The sequence below is a fragment of the Hypanus sabinus genome, chromosome 23 (genome assembly GCF_030144855.1).
Source record: "Hypanus sabinus isolate sHypSab1 chromosome 23, sHypSab1.hap1, whole genome shotgun sequence".
Lineage (NCBI taxonomy): Eukaryota > Metazoa > Chordata > Chondrichthyes > Myliobatiformes > Dasyatidae > Hypanus > Hypanus sabinus.
In genome coordinates this window covers 44,239,885-44,257,703 of record NC_082728.1, presented here as the reverse complement: position 1 = coordinate 44,257,703, position 17,819 = coordinate 44,239,885, and the positions used below count along the sequence as shown (strand labels likewise).

Here is a 17,819-nt window from a genome sequence, read left to right as displayed (position 1 = left end):
AGATTGAACAACCACGTTTACTCAACAGATGACCTTCGAATACTCACACAATACATTACATCCCCCTTCTCAAGATCTTTTTTTACAACAATGTGAATTACTAAAACAATGCCTTTTTTTACATTTCAACAGCCATGACATAAACTAAAAAAATTTTAACTTTTACTGTATTCTACATTGTATCTTACAATACTAACAGCAGTATATTTTCTTTTACTAACATAGACTAATAAACCTTTTATTTCACACCTTGGAACTTATAACATGTGTGACTTTGCCTGAAACTGTGTGACCTGTAGGTAGATCTAGTCTCTGTATCTAGCTGGAAGTTGGACTTGTCTCCCAGACTGTGTGCGATACAACCGTGACTGTGCTTGTCCTTCATCAGAGTCAGTCTCTCGAGTGACCTCTGTGTCTTTGCGGTCTGCATTCTCACCTCGGTTGGCCTGGTGAGAACCTTCACCTTCATTGTGTCGTGGGGTTTCGTCGTGCCCCTCACTGTTGGTGTGGTTTGTTTCCATGTCTGTATCCGTGGAAATGTCCTGTGTATCTGTACGTGGAAACACCCTCTCACCTGTCTTCAGCAGATGCTTCCTGTTCCTCCTGTAGACTCTTCCATCCGGTGTGCAAACTGTGAAGGATCCTGGTTGCTGATGTCTGTTCACAACCACAGCTGGCTGCCAAGTGTCTCCTCTTTGTATTCTGACATATTCACCTGTATGCAGATCTGGCAACTGTCTTGTATGTCTGTCATAGTAGCTGTTTTGCTTTATTTGCTTGTACTTTTGCTTGTCATGTACTTGAGCATTACCTTCAGGAGTCAGTAGAGTTGTAGATGTTGGTAGTTTGGACTTCAGATGACGTCCCATCAACAGCTGTGCAGGAGAGAACCCCACACCCTCAATCGGTGTGTTGAGGTATTCAGGCAGAGCAATGTAAGGGTCACCATTGCTGCTTTGTGCCTTCTTGAGCATGTTCTTGACAGTTTGTACAGTTCTCTCTGCTTGTCCATTAGACTGAGCATGCCCTGGACTGGAAGTAACATGTTGAAATTTCCAGCTTTCTGAGAACCCTCTGAATTCACCACTGGCATATTGTGGACCATTGTCACTAACGACAATATCTGGAATACCATGTCTTGCGAATGTCGACTTCATTGTGGTAATGACATCTTGACTGGACATGTCACTTAACTTGGTGATCTCCGGGTATTTTGAATAGTAGTCCACACAAAGCAGATATTCTGCACCATTGTAGTGAAAGAGATCTGTGCCAATCTTCTCCCACGATCTTCCTGGTAGTGGATGGGGAAGCAAAGGCTCTCTTGGATTGCTGTTTTTGTTTTCATTACAGACAGCACTCTGAGACACAATGCCCTCTATCGGAGTTGACATACCTGGCCAATAGAGAATGTCCCTTGCTCTTTCTTTACATTTTACTATCCCCAGGAGTGACTCATGAATTCTGTTGAGCATTTCCTGTCTCATTTGGTTTGGTACGATGAGTTTTGCTGCTTTGAACATTAGTCCTGATGCATAGCTGATTCCCTCTTTAAACGTCCAGCATTTCTGCATTTCTTTTGGGACATCTTTTCTTTCTGTTGGCCATCCATTCATTGTAATGTCTCTTAGCATTTGCATTTCAGAATCATCTGCAGTCGCTTTCCTGAACATGTTCAACTTCTTAGAGATGGGTAGCTGAGGTGTAACCCAGTTGACCTCCAGCTCTCTTCCTAGCAACTCTTTGAGGTAAGAACGGCTGAAAGCATCAGTGATGTGCAGTTCTTTTCCTGGCTTATAGGTGACTGTGAGAGTGTACCTCCGTAGCCTGAGAAGCATCCTTTGCAGCCTCATAGGAGCTTGATGAAGTGGCTTGTTGAAGATGCTCTCAAGTGGTTTGTGATCACTCTCAACCTGGATTTCTTTGCCATATACATATTGGTGGAACTTCTCACACCCATAAACTATGGCGAGTAATTCCTTCTCGATTTGAGCATATCAGCTTTGACAGTCTGCATCCCAGGGTACTTAAAGAGGTGGCTCTAGAAATTGTGGATGCATTGGTAATCATTTTCTAATGTTCTATAGATTCAGGAACAGTTCCTGCTGGTTGGAGGGTGGCTAATGTTGTCCCACTTTTCAAGAAAGGAGGAAGAGAGAAAACAGGGAATTATAGACCGCTTAGCCTGACGTCAGTGGTGGGAAAGATGCTGGAGTCAATTATAAAAGAGGAAATTACGACACATTTGGATAGCAGTAGAAGGATCAGTCCGAGTCAGCATGGATTTATGAAGAGAAAGTCGTGCTTGACTAATCTTCTGGAGTTTTCTGAGGATGTAACTATGAAAATGGACAAGGGAGAGCCAGTGGATGTAGTGTACCTGGACTTCCAGAAAGCTTTTGATAATGTCCCACATAGGAGATTAGTGGGCAAAATTAGGGCACATGGCAGGCTGCGACCAGTGGGGTATCGCAAGGTTCGGAGCTGGGACCACAGCTGTTTACAATATACATTAGTGATTTAGATGAAGAAATTAAAAGTAACATTAGCAAATTTGTTGATGACACAAAGCTGGGTGGCAGTGTGAAATGTCAGGAGGATGTTATGAGAATGCAGGGTGACCTGGACAGGTTGGGTGAGTGGGCAAATGTATGGCAGATGCAGTTTAATGTGGATAAATGTGAGGTTATCCACTTTGGTGGCAAGAACAGGAAGGCAGATTACTATCTAAATGGAGTCAAGTTAGGAAAAGGGGAAATACAATGAGATCTAAGTGTTCTTGTACACCAGTCAATGAAAGCAAGCATGCAGGTACAGCAGGCAGTGAAGAAAGCTAATGGCATGCTGGCTTTTATAACAAGAGGAATTGAGTATAGGAGTAAAGAGGTCCTTATGCAACTGTACAGGGCCCTGCTGAGACCCCACCTGGAGTATTGTGCGCAGTTTTGGTCTCCAAATTTGAGGAAGGACATTCTTGCTATTGAGGGAGTGCAGTGTAGGTTCACAAGGTTAATTCCCGGAATGGCGGGACTGTCATATGTTGAAAGATTGGAGCGACTGGGGTTGTATACACTGGAATTTAGAAGGATGAGGAGAGATCTGATTGAGACATATAAGATTATTAAGGGATTGGACACGCTGGAGGCAGGAAGCATGTTCCCGCTGATGGGTGAGTCCAGAACTAGAGGCCACAGTTTAAGAATAAGGGGTAGGCCATTTAGAACAGAGATGCGGAAAAACTTTTTCACCCAGAGAGTGGTGGATGTGTGGAATGCTCTGCCCCAGAAGGCAGTGGAAGCCAAGTCTCTGGATGCATTCAAGACAAAGTTAGATAGAGCTCTTATAGATAGTGGGGTCAAGGGATATGGGGAGAGGGGAGGAACGGGGTACTGATTGTGTATGATCAGCCATGATCACAGTGAATGGTGGTGCTGGCTAGAAGGGCCGAATGGCCTACTCCTGGACCTACTGTCTATTGTCTTTTCTATTGTCTATTGACAGTCTGTAAGTGCTCATGATCCATACACCACAGGCCTCCCATCCTGCAGTATAACAGCTCCTATTCCTTCCGAACTGGCATCCACAGACATCATCACCGGTTTATTGACATCATAGAACTTGAGTGCTGGTGCATTGGTAACCAACTGCTTCAATGTGTCAAAACTTTTCTTTTGTTCGTCTTCCCAATGCCATTCAGTGTTGCTCTCTAGTAGCTTTCGAAGTGGAGCACTGATAAGTTGGGAATGAACTTGGCAAGATACTGTGTCATGCCCATGAATCTCAATAGTTCTTGCTTATCTTTGGGTGGTGGTAGCTGCACCATAGCCCTGACCTTTTCGTTATCTGGTTTTAGCCCATCAGCGCTGAGTAAGTGACCTATGTATTTGATCTCCGTAGTTCTGATTGTACATTTGCTTTTGTTCAGTTTTAGGTTGTATTCACGTGCTCTCTCCAGGAGCTTCCTCAATCTCTGATCATGCTCTTCAATGGTGTCACCCCATACCAGCAAATCATCAATGATATTGACCACACCGTCCAGGCCTTCAATCATTTGTGCCACGGACCTCTGGAAAACCTCTGATGCAGAAGAAATCCCGAAGGGTAGACGCAGGAAACGATATCTCCCTATGGGCGTGTTGAAAGTGCATAATTTGGAACTTTCCTCATCCAGCTTGATCTGCCAGAAACCTTGATTTGCATCTAATACTGAAAAGTGTTTCGCATTAGGCATGTGGGAGACAACCACTTCAACCATGAGCAGCGGATAGTGCTCTCTTTTGATGGCTCGGTTGAGATCTTGTGGATCCATGCAAATCCTCATCTTTTTTTCTGTGACCACTGTCACCATACTATTCACCCAGTCAGTCGGTTCTATTTGTCTCGTTATGACTTCCATCTGTTCTATTCTGTGTAGCTCCTCCACTACTCTATTCTTGAGAGCTACTGGAATCTTTCTCGGGGCATGCACGACTGTTTCAATAGTTGGATCAATCTGGATATGGTGCTTTCCTGGTAAACATCCTAATCCAGAAAACAAGTCGGCAAAGTCTATGAGAAAGTCATTTTCTTTTTCTATACCATAGATTCGCTTCACCAGGCCTAGCTTTGTGCATGTTGCTTTGCCCAGTATTGCTGGAACATGTTGCTGTACTATCTCAAACTCTATCTTGTGTTTTTGTTCTTTGTCCACACAGGTGAGTGATTTCTTTCCCAATGGTGCTGTCTTGTGGCCAAAATATGCGACAAGCTTGCAGGTGGATTTTCTCAGTCTTCCTCTGATGTCCAGTGAGTTGAATGTTTCTGCTGACATTACATTGCACTTTGCCCCAGTGTCAAGCTTAAATGTCACATTCCTCCTGTTTAATATCAGATCTTGAGTCTAATCATCTTCATCCTCCATCTCTGCATTGTCAATATTCTTGATACATACCTCCTGTTCCACAGCATTCATTTTCCTTGCTTGCTCCTGTGATTTGCACATCTTTGCAAAGTGATTTCTTTTCTGGCATAACTTGCATGTCTGACCAAAGGCTGGACATTTTCTGTATCCATGTTTATAACCACATCTGTTGCAGTTAACTTCCTTTTGATCATCCTGTGGAGCTGGCTTTGTCCTACTCTTGTCAGTTTTCACAGTTTTTATTTTGTGCACTTGGTTCTCTTCATTGAGCACTTTAACCTGACTTGACGTGATCTCACTGGCACGGCAAACATCAATTGCCTTTTCTAATGTAAGCTCAGCCTCTCTCAATAGTCTGCCTCTCACTTGATCATCTCGTAGGCCGCATACAATCCTGTCATGTATTAAAGAATCATGCAGTTGTCTGAACTCAGTCTTTTGCTTTGTTCTTCAAATCTGTTACATAGGCGTCTATGGTCTCTGTCGGTCCTTGAGCCCTCATGAAAAATAAGTGTTAGATGTACGGTAGGTTTTTTCTTGGTTCGCAGTAATCTTGAAACTTTTTCTTCAACACTTTATCTTGCTCATTATCTTGGAAGACAAATGTGTGCAAACCTTTATTGCCTCTGCCCCCGCCACATGCAGAAAGCACATTGCACTTTCTCCATCTTTTCCCCTACACTGCTAGTGGTGCAAAACACCTCAAACTGCTGGATCCATACTTTCTAGTTTTCAGCAAGATTACCTCGTAGGCTTAAGCTCGATGGTGGCTGTAACTGTGACATCTTTTACTCCTTTTTTCTCTTACAATTACTTCTGACACCATATGGTATTGATGTGACTCGGACACCGCTGTAGATTGAACAACCACGTTTACTCAACGGACCTCCATTTTCTTTAACCCCCGTTCTGACATCATACGCACTCTGACCTACGAATACTCACACAGTACATTACAACTCTTACCCTAACCCATTTTACTTTTCCCCTGAGGTTCTATCACTCACCTATATAACAGGAAGTTTAATTGACAGGTAACCTAATCTAAATATTTTGGGAATCTGGGAAGACACCTTATACTGCTTCAGGGAGGGCATAAGATTCACATAGAGTCGAAGGTCAAGATTGAACCCAGAAGGAGAGGCTTTAGTAGCTGCACCACTTTACGACCCTTAAGTCATTGCCTTAAATGAAATGGATCAGAGATGAACATCACGATTCTACTGTGACCATAGGTGCCATGAAATGGTCTAGCTTAGTTTGGTGCACTCCCAGTTGAGTCAGAAGTTGTGTATTCATCCCTTTCTAAATATTTGAGTGAAAATTCTGGTTTTATACTCCAGAGAGTGAGCTCTAGTTCTGTTTAAGGTGAAATGTAAACCAAATTTCCTCTCTGCTGCCATAGACAATCCCATTGTGATGTGTAAGATACCTGCATGGAGTTGTCTGTGTCACTGTCACATACCAACACCATCCTTCAACAAACAGTATTGAACTGTTAACTTGCCCCTGTCATACTCCTTTGATGAGTTCCTGCCTGTTTATACCTTTCATTCAATAAGCTGTGTGGCAAAGTGATTTCATAATTGTAAAACAAGTTAGTGTGACACTATTACAGCTCAAAGTTGAATTCTGATATGACTTGTATGGGGTTTTTACATTCCTCCCTGTAATTGCGTGGGTTTCCTCCACATTCCAAAGAGAGACTAGTTAGGCTAGTTAGTCGCTGTGAGTAGACTAGGGTTGAACACACGGGTTGTCGGAATGGCCTGTGTCATGCCGTAACTCTAAATACAGTAGTTTCAGGTTAAAGTGGGCCATTGTTTAATCAGGACAGCCGCTTATTCGGGACAACTCTTAAAGAACAAAAGCAAATTGAGAAAATAACTGGGATTCCCTTCATTTCTCTGCGACACTGTGCCAGGAAAATGTATCGTTTCAGTTTTGTGCATGTCGTGTGGCCATTAAATTCCATACTGTGGCTAGAGTGAAGAGTTTATAAATAGCATACTTAAATTGCTGGAGGACACGGCAAGCCAAGCAGCATGTATGGAAAAGAATAAACAGTCAATATTTATTCTAATTTTAAATAGTTGGTCATATTTAAATTCGAATAGCATGTGAAACTGCATAGCAGTAGTGGAAGATGAACATAATAATGTTCTGATTGGTTTGCAGAGACAAACTATTTAAAATTAAGATACAATGCGTAATAATTTATTCTGTATTTCATTTAAATATATAATTTATTACTCAGTTAAATGGTAAATTTATACCTTTTCAACTCTTTCCATGAAACTTTTTGCTGTTTGGGGCAGCCACTTAATTGGGTCAAAATGTACTGAACCTATTAACCAGAATCCAAAATTTGTATACATTTTTTCCACAAGGCAACAGTGGCTGCATTTTTCAATTTCTTGGAGCTGTGTTTTGGTTTTGCCTAATATATCACAAAGGTCTTGAAATGATCTCATGATGAACTGAAATCCATGAAATATAACTTTAAGGTTCTCCAGACTGCTGTGACCTTGCAGTACAGTTGATACCTTCATTGATGTTAAATCCAAATCACTATTTGCACAGTATGTTTTTATTTTAGGTGGTGGACATGTGGAAGTGAAGTACTTAAGAGAATGGAGACAGAAGCAGCTGAAAATAACATGTACTTCACTTTTGGAGTCATAGCCGATATCCAATATGCAGATGTACAGAATGGCCAGAACTATGCAAGGACAAGAAACCGTTACTATAGAAACAGCCTCCGTTTGTTGCGCAATGCCATCAAAGAATGGAATGAAGAGCCTGTTGCTCCCAAGTTTATTCTGCAGCTTGGTGATATAATTGACGGATGCAATTCACAGATAAAGGCCTCAGAAGAAGCACTTCAAACAGTAATAAATGAGTTTAAGAATTGCCTGTCTCCAGTGCATCATGTCTGGGGAAACCATGAATTTTACAACTTTGACAGGAAGCAATTACTGAAATCTGTTCTCAATAGCAAGCACCTGGAAGGTGACATAGTATCGGGTAATGTGCCTAGTATCAATATTAAGACTGAGATTAACCCTGATGATCCTGAGGCATTTTATGGCTATCATTTTAGTCCCTTTCCAAAGTTTCGGTTTGTAATAACTGACGCATATGACCTCAGCATTCTCGGGAGGAGAAGGAACAGTAAGAAACACAATAAATCTGTACAGATCCTGAAAGCAAACAACAAAAATGCAAACCCCAATAGCCCAGAAGGTAAGACATTATTGTGTACCTTTTGTTTTACATTGTCTGTTCCCTGTCTATTTTTCCTGTTTCACATTTATGGTCATATTTTAAATTGGAATAGCACATGAAATATGCCTGTCTTGATGCCGCTGCATAGCAGTAGCAGAAGGTGAACGTATTTACACTGTGAACATAAATTGCTGCCAAGTTACAGTATATTTGCATCATCATCATTATGTGCTGCATCTATGACGAAGGCGATAATGCTCTTCCATCTATTGTTCTGAGTAATTTCTTTAACCGTGACCATGGCCGTTCTTTGCAGATGTGGTTTGCCACTGCTTCCTCCTGAGTAGTGTCTTTACAAGACGGGTGACCCCAGCCATTATCAATACTCTTCCAAAATTGTCTGACTGGTTGCATAACCAGGACTTGTGATATGCACCAGCTGTTCATACAACCATCCACCACCTGTCCCCTTGGCTTTGTGTGTCCCTGATTGGGGGGGAGGGAGTAAGCAGGTGCTACACCTTGCCCAAGGGTGATCTGCAGGCTTGCAGAGGTAAGGGGCGCCTTACCTCCCTTGGTAGAGATTTAACTCTGCCCTGCCACCCAATATTTGCATACTCTGATCTGTTTATCTTTGCTTTCCTTCAACATCACATGATGTCACAACCTGTATTTGCAACAGTGCTGGAGATGCCCTTGTTCAGTCTAATACTGGGATAAGACAGTTAACTACCAGTTTCCCAGTCCCAATATGCAAATTGTTACCTATTGGCACTAAAGGCTACCATCAAGGACATCACAAAAGACTGCCTCAAGAAGACAGCATCCATCATTAAGGACCCTTACTATTCAGAGAACATGTCCTTTTCTCATTACTACCATCAGGGTAGAGACACAGGAGCCTGAACATCCACACTTCAGCATTTTAGGAACAGCTTCTTCCACTCTGCCACTAGATTACTGAATGGTTCATGAACACTGTCTCATCAGCTTTTGGACATCTCCGACCAAGAGTCTTTCATGATCGTGACATCTGAACAGACGCCAAAATGTTAGTGTACAAAGTAGTGGTAATCCCAAAGCTCCTGTATGCATTAGAAACCTGGACAACAACGCTGTCTTCGAAACATCTTAAATATCAGCTGGGATGATAGAAGAACCAACGTCAGCGTGCTAAATGAAGCAAAAACAACGAGCGTTGAAACCTACGTCATCAAGAACCAACTAAGAGGGAGCGGTCATGTTGTTCAGATGAAAGACGAACCTATGCCGAAACAAATCTACTCCCAGCTTAAAGAAGGCAAACGTAAAAGAGGCGGACAATAGAAGAGATTCAAATATGTCTTAAAAGCCAACATGAAGAAATGTAACATCAACATCAACAATTAGGAAACCAATGCCAAGGACAGGAAACTCTGGAAAACCATCATCTGAGAAGGAACAGCAACTTTCAAAGCCAATGGATGTGCAGAATTAGAAGAAAAGAGAAGAAAATGGAAAGAGGGGCAGCAACAACCAAAGGTGATCTGCCATCTGGAACTACCTGTGCTGAATGAGGAAGAACTTTCAAAGCCAAGATTGGACTCCTAAGCCACTTGAGAAACCCATAAATAGAACAACAGAACAAAGACTATCATCCTTGATCTCGAGGGATAGCCACGACGACGATAAATTAATTATTAATTTATTTTTAATACTGACCAATAGTAATTTTTATGTCTTGACTCTTCTGTTTCCACAAAACAATTTTTACAATATATGTCAGTGATAGTAAACCTGATTCTGATTAAAGATTATTCCCAGAGATTAGAGGGGGAAAATAGATAATCATGACGAGATTATCTACAGGACTTGCACCACCAGGTTCAAGAACAGTTATTACTCTTCATCCATCATGCTCTTGATCAAAGGGATAACTGCACTCCCTTGTTCATCCATTGAGTTGTTCCCACAAGCGATGATCTCAGTTTAAGAACTTTATCTCATGCTCTCATTTTTATTGCTATTTATTTATATTTGCGTTTGCATAGTTTGTTGTCTTTTGAACACTGGTTGATTTTTCATTGATTCTGTTATAGTTACTATTCTATAGATTTGCTGAGTATGCCCACAAGCAAATGAATCTCAGGGTTGTATATGGTGAGCTGTATGTAAATAATAACATTTATGTTGAACTTTGAAATGCTACTAAACTTGCAGTTTTTGGAAGCCTGTAGAGGTGCAGAGGCAAATATTGTCTGGTATAGGATAAGCTGATGCTTTACAGACTAACTGCATTTAATTTCACGGCAGTATTTCATGATTGTCTGGGTAACGTCTTTATTTTAAGCAAGCTATACCTATCAATTTTCCCAATTTCCATTTTTGTAGTCATCTCCATTATTTCGCATTTATGTTTCATTATGAAATGTAAGATGCTAGAAAATACTTATTTATCCATGTGTTTGCATTGCTGGCTTGTTATGGCTGTGTCATTTTCCTGATTATTACAGTTGTATGTGGCTGGTAATATAATGCTTAGGAAAGTCAATGTGGAATATAATTTTACAACATTTTCACTATCATAATTACCTAAAAGCTCATTGAAAGATTTTATTGCTACTATAAATCACAAGTAATGTAAGGATTATTTAAGAATTTATTTCTAGACCCAGAAATTAATTTAATAGGTTTCAATAGGTACATTTAATGGCAGAGAAATGTATACAAAATACATACAGAAATTATTTTTCTTTGCAACCATCCAAGAAAACAGAAAACCATCCAAAGAATGAATGACAGTTAAACGTTAGAACCCCAAAGTCTCCACTCCCCCAGATCACCCCTCCCACGAATAAGCAGCAGCAAAGCAACAGCCCCCCCCACCAGCAAAAAAGCATCAGCGTCCCCCACCGAGCACTCAAGCGTGCAGCAAAGCATCAATAAAGACACAGACTTGCAGTACCCCAAAGACTACTCGTTCACCCGGTATTCGACATACCACAGGCTCTCTCACTCTCTCCCTATTACGGGGAAAAGAGGTGTCGCCGTTTCACAGTGAGAGGGGAGACATTACAAACAACTGGCTGATTTATGATGTTAAAAGTCTGTTGTGTCACTTTCTCCAAGCTCTGCATGCAGAGAGTTGGCCCCAGAAAGGCTCAACTCTCTGGACACATAGCCCAGGGCATCAGACCCACTGCTCCCGATGTTCCGTGTTCTCCCGCAACGCCTCAGTCAGGTGCACTGGCCTAGAATCAGCCCGTCTCCAGAGCCACGGAAATCCAGCTCCCTGAAGGTGTGCTAGTCTTCCAGACTGTGTCCTTGGGGCATCACACAGCCGGTCATGAGGCCATGAGAGCAGGTCCCATTCCCGCAGAGAACCAAAGTAAGAGGGTAAGTCCAGGTCAGGGTCTTCAAAAGAACCTTGAAAAGGAAAAAAAAAGAGAAATAGAATTGTTTCCAAAGATGCAAGCAAAGGAGTCGCCATTTAGCACGATCATCACTTCACTCCGCCTCTCCTTCATAAATTACAGCATTACCAATCAGCACGGTACAACCAGAACAATTTTGCCCAGTTGGTCTGTGACATGAATTTGCTTCTAGAGAATAATTCAAGGATAGTTTTAATCTGCAAGTGATACAAAGATTGTTGGTGGTGTTGATGGTGTAGAAGATTGGCAAAGAATACAGCGGGATGTAGATCAGTTGCAGATATGGGTGGAGAAATGGCAGATGGAGTTTAACCTGCCAAATGTGAAGTGTTGCATCATGGTAGGCCAGATGTAAAGAGACGGTACACTGTTAAAGGCAAGACCCTTGATGGTGTTGATGAGCAAGTGGATCTTGGGGTCTAAGTTCATTGCTCCCTGAAAGCAGCTACACAGATTGATAAGGGGGTTAAGAAGGCATATGGCATGCGTGTCTTCATTAGTCGAGGCATAGAGATGAAAAGTCAGGAAGTTATATGGCAGCTTTATGAAACTCTAGTCAGGCAGCATCTGGAATATTGCATGCAGTTCTGGTCACCCCATTATAGAAAAGATGTGGAGGCTTTGGAGAGAGTGCAGAAGGATGCTGTCTGGATTAGAGGTTGGACAAACTTGGGTTGTTTCCTCTGGAGTGATGGAGGGTGAGGGGAGATCCGATAGAGGTTTATAAGATTATGAGAGGCATATTGTGAGTAGGCAGGCAGTACTTTTTTTCCCAAGTTGAAATGTCTAATACCAGAGGGCATGAATTTAAGGTAAGAGGGGTAGGTTCAAAGGAGATGTGAGGGGCAAGTCTTTTACACAAAGAGAGTGGTGGATGCCTGGAATGCAGTGCCTGAGGTGGAGGTAAAAGCAGATACATTAGGGACTTTTAAGACAGGTTTAGACAGGCGCATGAACGCGAGTGAAGTGGAAGGATATGGACATTGTCTCGGCAGAAGAGATTAGTTTGGTTGACCATTTGATTACGAATTTAATTGGTTGGGCACAACATTGCTGAATGGCCTATTCCAGTGCTGTACTGCTGTGTGTTCTATGTATGTATAGATGCCTTTCAGCACAGCTATACTGTACCAAGTTGTATAATAATTCCTCTTAACCTACAGGCCTTGCTGGACTGAATATTCGCTTTTTGGGATTTAACGGAGGTTTCAGTCAAGAGCAGCTAGAATGGCTAAATGCTGTTTTAGATTTCTCCGATCAGAACCAGGAAAAGGTAACAGTCATTGGTAAGTAATTGAAATATAATCTGTTCTGGTTGACTCCTCCTCAAAAAAAAACAAGAGCATAGAGATCCACATTAGAAAAGGGTAAAACACCAGTTAGGCCATGATTGGAGTAGCTGCCACACATCGGAAGAATGCGATAACCATAAGAAGTAAGAGCAGAGTTGGGCTATTCAGCCCATCGAATCTGCTTCATCACTCAATTGTGGCTGAATCCCTCAACCCCCGCTTCTTGCTTTCTCCCCTTAACATTTGACACATTTACTAATTAAGAACTTCTGTACTTCCACTTTAAATATACCCAATGACTTGGCCTCCACAGCCATCTGTGGTAATGAATTCCACAGATTTGGCTGAAGAAATTCCACCTCATCTCTGTTCTAGAGGGCTGTCCTATTCTGGGACTGTATCCTCTGGTCTGTTGGGAGCATTTACTCCACATCCACTCTAACTGGGCCTTTCAATATTCAGTCGCTAAGACAGGAGTGCAAAGGAGATTCATGAGGATATTGCCAGGCTGAGAGAATTAGTTCTGAGGAGAGATTTGGAAGATTGGATTTATTTATTTGTAATAAAGATGGCAGAGCGGAATTGATATGCATAAATATGTGAAGCAGAGATCAAGTGTACAGGGAAGGCTTGTTACCTTTAGCAGAAAGATCACCAACCAAGGGATGTATATTAAGGGAACTGGTAGGGTTAGAGTTAGTTTGATGAGTTATTGTTGTGGAACTTTTTCTTTGGAGAAGGTGTAGAAGATGTTGCCTGGATTAGAGGGCATGTGCTATGAGGAGAGGTTAGACAAATTTGGGTTGTTTTCTCTGGAGCAGTAGAGACCCTATACAAGTTTAATAGATTATGAGAGGCATAGATAGACAGTCTGTCAAAATACCTAACACTAAGAGCGCATGCATTTAAGATAGATACTTTATTGATCCCAAGGAAGTTTACTGTGTCACAGTAGCATCACAATTGCACAGACTTACACGTATTAGAAGAAAAGTAAGAAAGAATAAGTTACTTTAAAAATAAGATGTACGAAATTTACAAGTCCAAGACTGCAAGATCACTTCCCTGGCTGTAGGTTGACTTGTTATAGAGCCTGATGGCTGAGGGTAAGAATGACCTCTTTGGAGAAGCACAGCTGTCTGTCTGTTATTGCAAGTGCTCCTCTCTTCAGCAAGGTGACATGCAGGAGGTGAGAAACATTGCCCAGGATTGCCTGAATTTTCCAAAGGGTCCTTTGTTCTTCAAGGTGAAAGGGGTTAAATTCAAATGAGATATGTGAGGCCAGATTTTGTTTTTTTTTTACAGAGTTGTGGGTTTCTGAAATGCACTGCCAGGAGTGGTGGTGGCAGCTAATATAGTAAGGCATTTAAGAGGCTGTTAGGTAGGTACAAGAATGGGCAGAGAATGGAGTGATATGGGCTGTATGTAGGTAGAAGGGATTTGTTTCAGTGGACATTTAATTCTAGAATCAATACCCCTTATGTGAAATTCTGAAATCTGAAACCCTCCGAATCCCAAAAAAATTTTTGGAAGCTGACATGATGTCACAAATGGAAAATTCTAGAAGATGCTGAGAAGGTTCCCAGACAATGCACAGGTAACCTGAGAAGTGAGCTCACATATGTAATGAACAATAGAAAAACAGCGCATAAAGCAAAAAATAAAAAAACTTGATTGTGTATTGAAAGAATGGATTCATCAGCGACGGAGTGAACATACACTGCTAATCAGGAAATGAGCAATGTTCTATCATAATGAACTGAACATTGAGGGTAATTGTGGTTATTTAGCAGGCTGGTTGCAGAAATTTAAGAAAAAGATTGGGACCGCTAATTTTCACATTGTTTGTCATTGACTTAGTGGAATTTTTGGCATTGTGGCAAAGTTTGTGGATGATACGAAGATAGGTGGAGGGGTAGGTAGTGCTGAGGAAGCAATATGATTGCAGCAGGACTTGGACAAACTGGAATATTGGCCAAAAAAGTGGCAGATGGAATACAGCTTTGGGAGATGTATGATAATACATTTTGGTGAAAGGAACAATAGTGCAGACTATTATCTAATTGGGGAGAAAATTCAAACATCAGAGGTGCAGAGGGACTTAGGAGTCTTCGTGCAAGACTCCCAGAAGGTTAATTCATGGGTTGAGTCTGTGGTAAAGAAGGCAAATGCAATGTTGGCATTTATTTCAAGGTGAATAGAATATAGAAACAAGGAGATAATGCTGAAGCTTTATAAGACACTAGTCAAGCTGCACTTGGAAGTATTGTAAACAGTCTTGGGCCCCTTATCTCAGAGGGGATGTATTGTGATTGGAGAGAGTCTAGAGGAGGGTCATGAGGATGATTGTGGGAATGAAGACATGAAGAGCATTTGGCAGCTTTGGGCCTGTGCTCGCTGGAATTTAGAAGAATGTGTGAGGGTTTCTTTGAAACCTACTGAATGCTGAAAGGACTAGATAAGGTGGGCGTGGAGAGGATGTTTCCTCTGGTAGAGGTATCTAGAACTAGAGGGTACAGCCTCAAAAATTGAGGGGCAATCTTTTAGAACAGAAGTAAGGAGGAAATTTTTTTAGCCAAAGAGTGGTGAATCTGTAGAATGCTCTGCCACAGACAGCAGTGGAGGCCAAGTCAATGGATATATTCAAAGTGGAAGTTGATTGGTCGGGGCATCGGGATATGGTGAGAGGGCAGGTGTATGGGATTGAATGGAATCCGGGATCAGCCATGATGTCATTGTGGAGCATACTCAGTGGGCTGAATGGTCTAATTCTGCTCCTATGTCTTATGGTTTAAGCAGGTGTTGCATCTTGCCCAAGGATGATCTATAGACTATTGGAGGGAAGGAATGCCTTGCACCTTCTTTGGTAGAGACGTACTCCACCTGTAGTAAAAAAGTCTAAAACTAGAGGGCATAGGCTTAAGGTGAAAGGGGGTAAATTTAAAAGGGACTTGAGAGGTCAATTTTCCATACAAAGGTCGCTGGGTATATGGAACAAGTTGCTAGATGAGGTGGTAGAAGTGGATACAATGTTTAAAAGATATTTGGATAGGGTAATTAATACAAATAGTTTTGAGAAATTTTGGCCAAAAACAGGAAAATAGGACCAACTCAGAAAAACATCTTAGCAGGGATGAGTTGGGCTGAAAGGCCTGTTTTAGTCTTCCACAATAAACTTCAGATACTGTATTGTTATACACAATTGCCAGACTACAAAGCAACTCAAATCCATTATCTTTATCTGTACCACAAAACCTATAGTCATCCACTTCTAAATGTGACAATGAGGTTGTACATAGGAGTGGGTACCCAAAAGAAACAAGCAGCAAGCAGTTCGAATTGGAATGTAATGAGGGTTGTTGTAGGGTTTATTTGATGTCAGAGTTTATCATTTGTTAAAAAGTAAACAAGGAGTCATGTGGTGTGGATGGGAGGCAATGTACTGAATTCATGTTACTCTGTTTTAGAGTGTCAAAGTACAAGTTATCAACTTTGCAATGCCCTGCCAATCTCGACTTATCATTATAATGTAGATGCAATATCATCTCATGGCATTGTATTGCCTGGTTTGACTAAGATAGTGAAAAAATGGACATTATCGTATTCTACTTTTCATATTTTAAATATAGAAAAATTCAGTTGTTAGAAAGGATGAAAAGAACACATAACTGTAGACTGTTTTCTTACTGCAGGTCACCTTCCTGTCCACCCAGACTCTACGGATCCAATGTGTGTTGCCTGGAACTTTAATGAGATGCTTTCGATGCTCCAGGCACACACTAGTGTGGTATGCTTCATAGCAGGACATGATCACGATGGTGGCTACTACTTGGACAGCTGTGGAATTCATCATCTTACCTTTGAAGGCGTGATTGAAACATCAGCAGACAGTCAAGCATTTGGTACAGTTCATGTATACGAAGACAGAATGATCCTTAAGGGAAGGGGAAGGATTCCAAGGAGAGTTTTGTGGTACAGAGAAAGATAAATTAATGGATTTGTGTTGCTTTGTAGTCTGGCAGTTGAGTGGTACAATGTAGTATCTGCAGCATTGGGTTGGGATGGCCATCTGACATTTATTTGCACAAATTTGCCTTGAATTATTGGCTGCAATTTTTAACCAAACTCAAACACCTTAGCACTTCATTAGTTGTAGAAGACATTCTCCAAAGGAGAATTTTTACAAGGCCCTTAAATTTTCACAGGGTTAAATAAAAGATAGGGAAAACCTGAGCAATTACACCTTTTATGATTTCTGGCATTTGATTCAATTTGAGTTTGCATCACTGTGAATTCCGGGTGTCATTTTGGATTCCTAAACTGAATTATTATATCAATTTCTTTCCTAAAATGTTTTATAGTCAGTGAAATCTTCATGGTGTAATATGGGAAACAGAGAAACCATTTCCATTTATCAGCAATAGGATCATCTGCTTTTTTTTGTGATGTTAAAGAAGGAATATGTTTTTGCCAGAATACCTTTGATCATGACTTCGCATATTTACGTTGTTCTGAGGAGAGTTTTGGATAGAGCAGGGGTTCCCAACCCTTTTTATGCCATGGACCCCTGCCATTAACCGAGGGGTCTGTGGACCCCAGGTTGGGAACCCTTGGATTTGAGTGTTAAATGTTATCTTAATATATTGATTTGGATAACATTATTGGTATTATATGTTTAACATTCAAATGCATCGGTAAAGCTAGCCATGATGTTCATGGCAACACAACTCCGCATCATATTAAGTGTATTGTAAAATTTCAAAACATTTTTGCAAGATTTTACAAAGTATTTAAGATTGTGTAATTAATTATAATGAAGTACCTTGTGTTACAGCTGCTTTTGCACTTTTAACGATTTTACACAGCATTTGACTCATGCTGGTGTTGTCTCCTTTCTGTATAACTTGATTGGAACAGTTTTGTGGTTTCTTTATAAACGTGCCTAGTTTGCCCTGGCCCTGAATACCCCCCCCCCCCCCCCCAACA

General features: G+C 41.3%; 1 protein-coding gene across 4 annotated transcripts in view; it reads left to right on the top strand.

The window, feature by feature from the left end:
- Positions 1-17,819, top strand: part of adprm (ADP-ribose/CDP-alcohol diphosphatase, manganese-dependent) — an 18,238-nt gene extending 419 nt beyond the window's left edge. For 2 of the 4 annotated variants that reach the window (XM_059948807.1, XM_059948810.1), the window contains exons 2-4: positions 7,500-8,146; positions 12,705-12,827; positions 16,526-17,819. In XM_059948807.1, the coding sequence (XP_059804790.1) occupies positions 7,500-8,146; positions 12,705-12,827; positions 16,526-16,821 (1,066 nt within the window). In that variant the 3' untranslated portion in view covers positions 16,822-17,819. Of the gene's footprint in view, positions 1-1,645; positions 1,749-4,694; positions 4,786-7,499; positions 8,147-12,704; positions 12,828-16,525 lie in introns of all 4 variants that reach the window. The other 2 variants (XM_059948808.1, XM_059948809.1) reach the window with 2 other exon arrangements.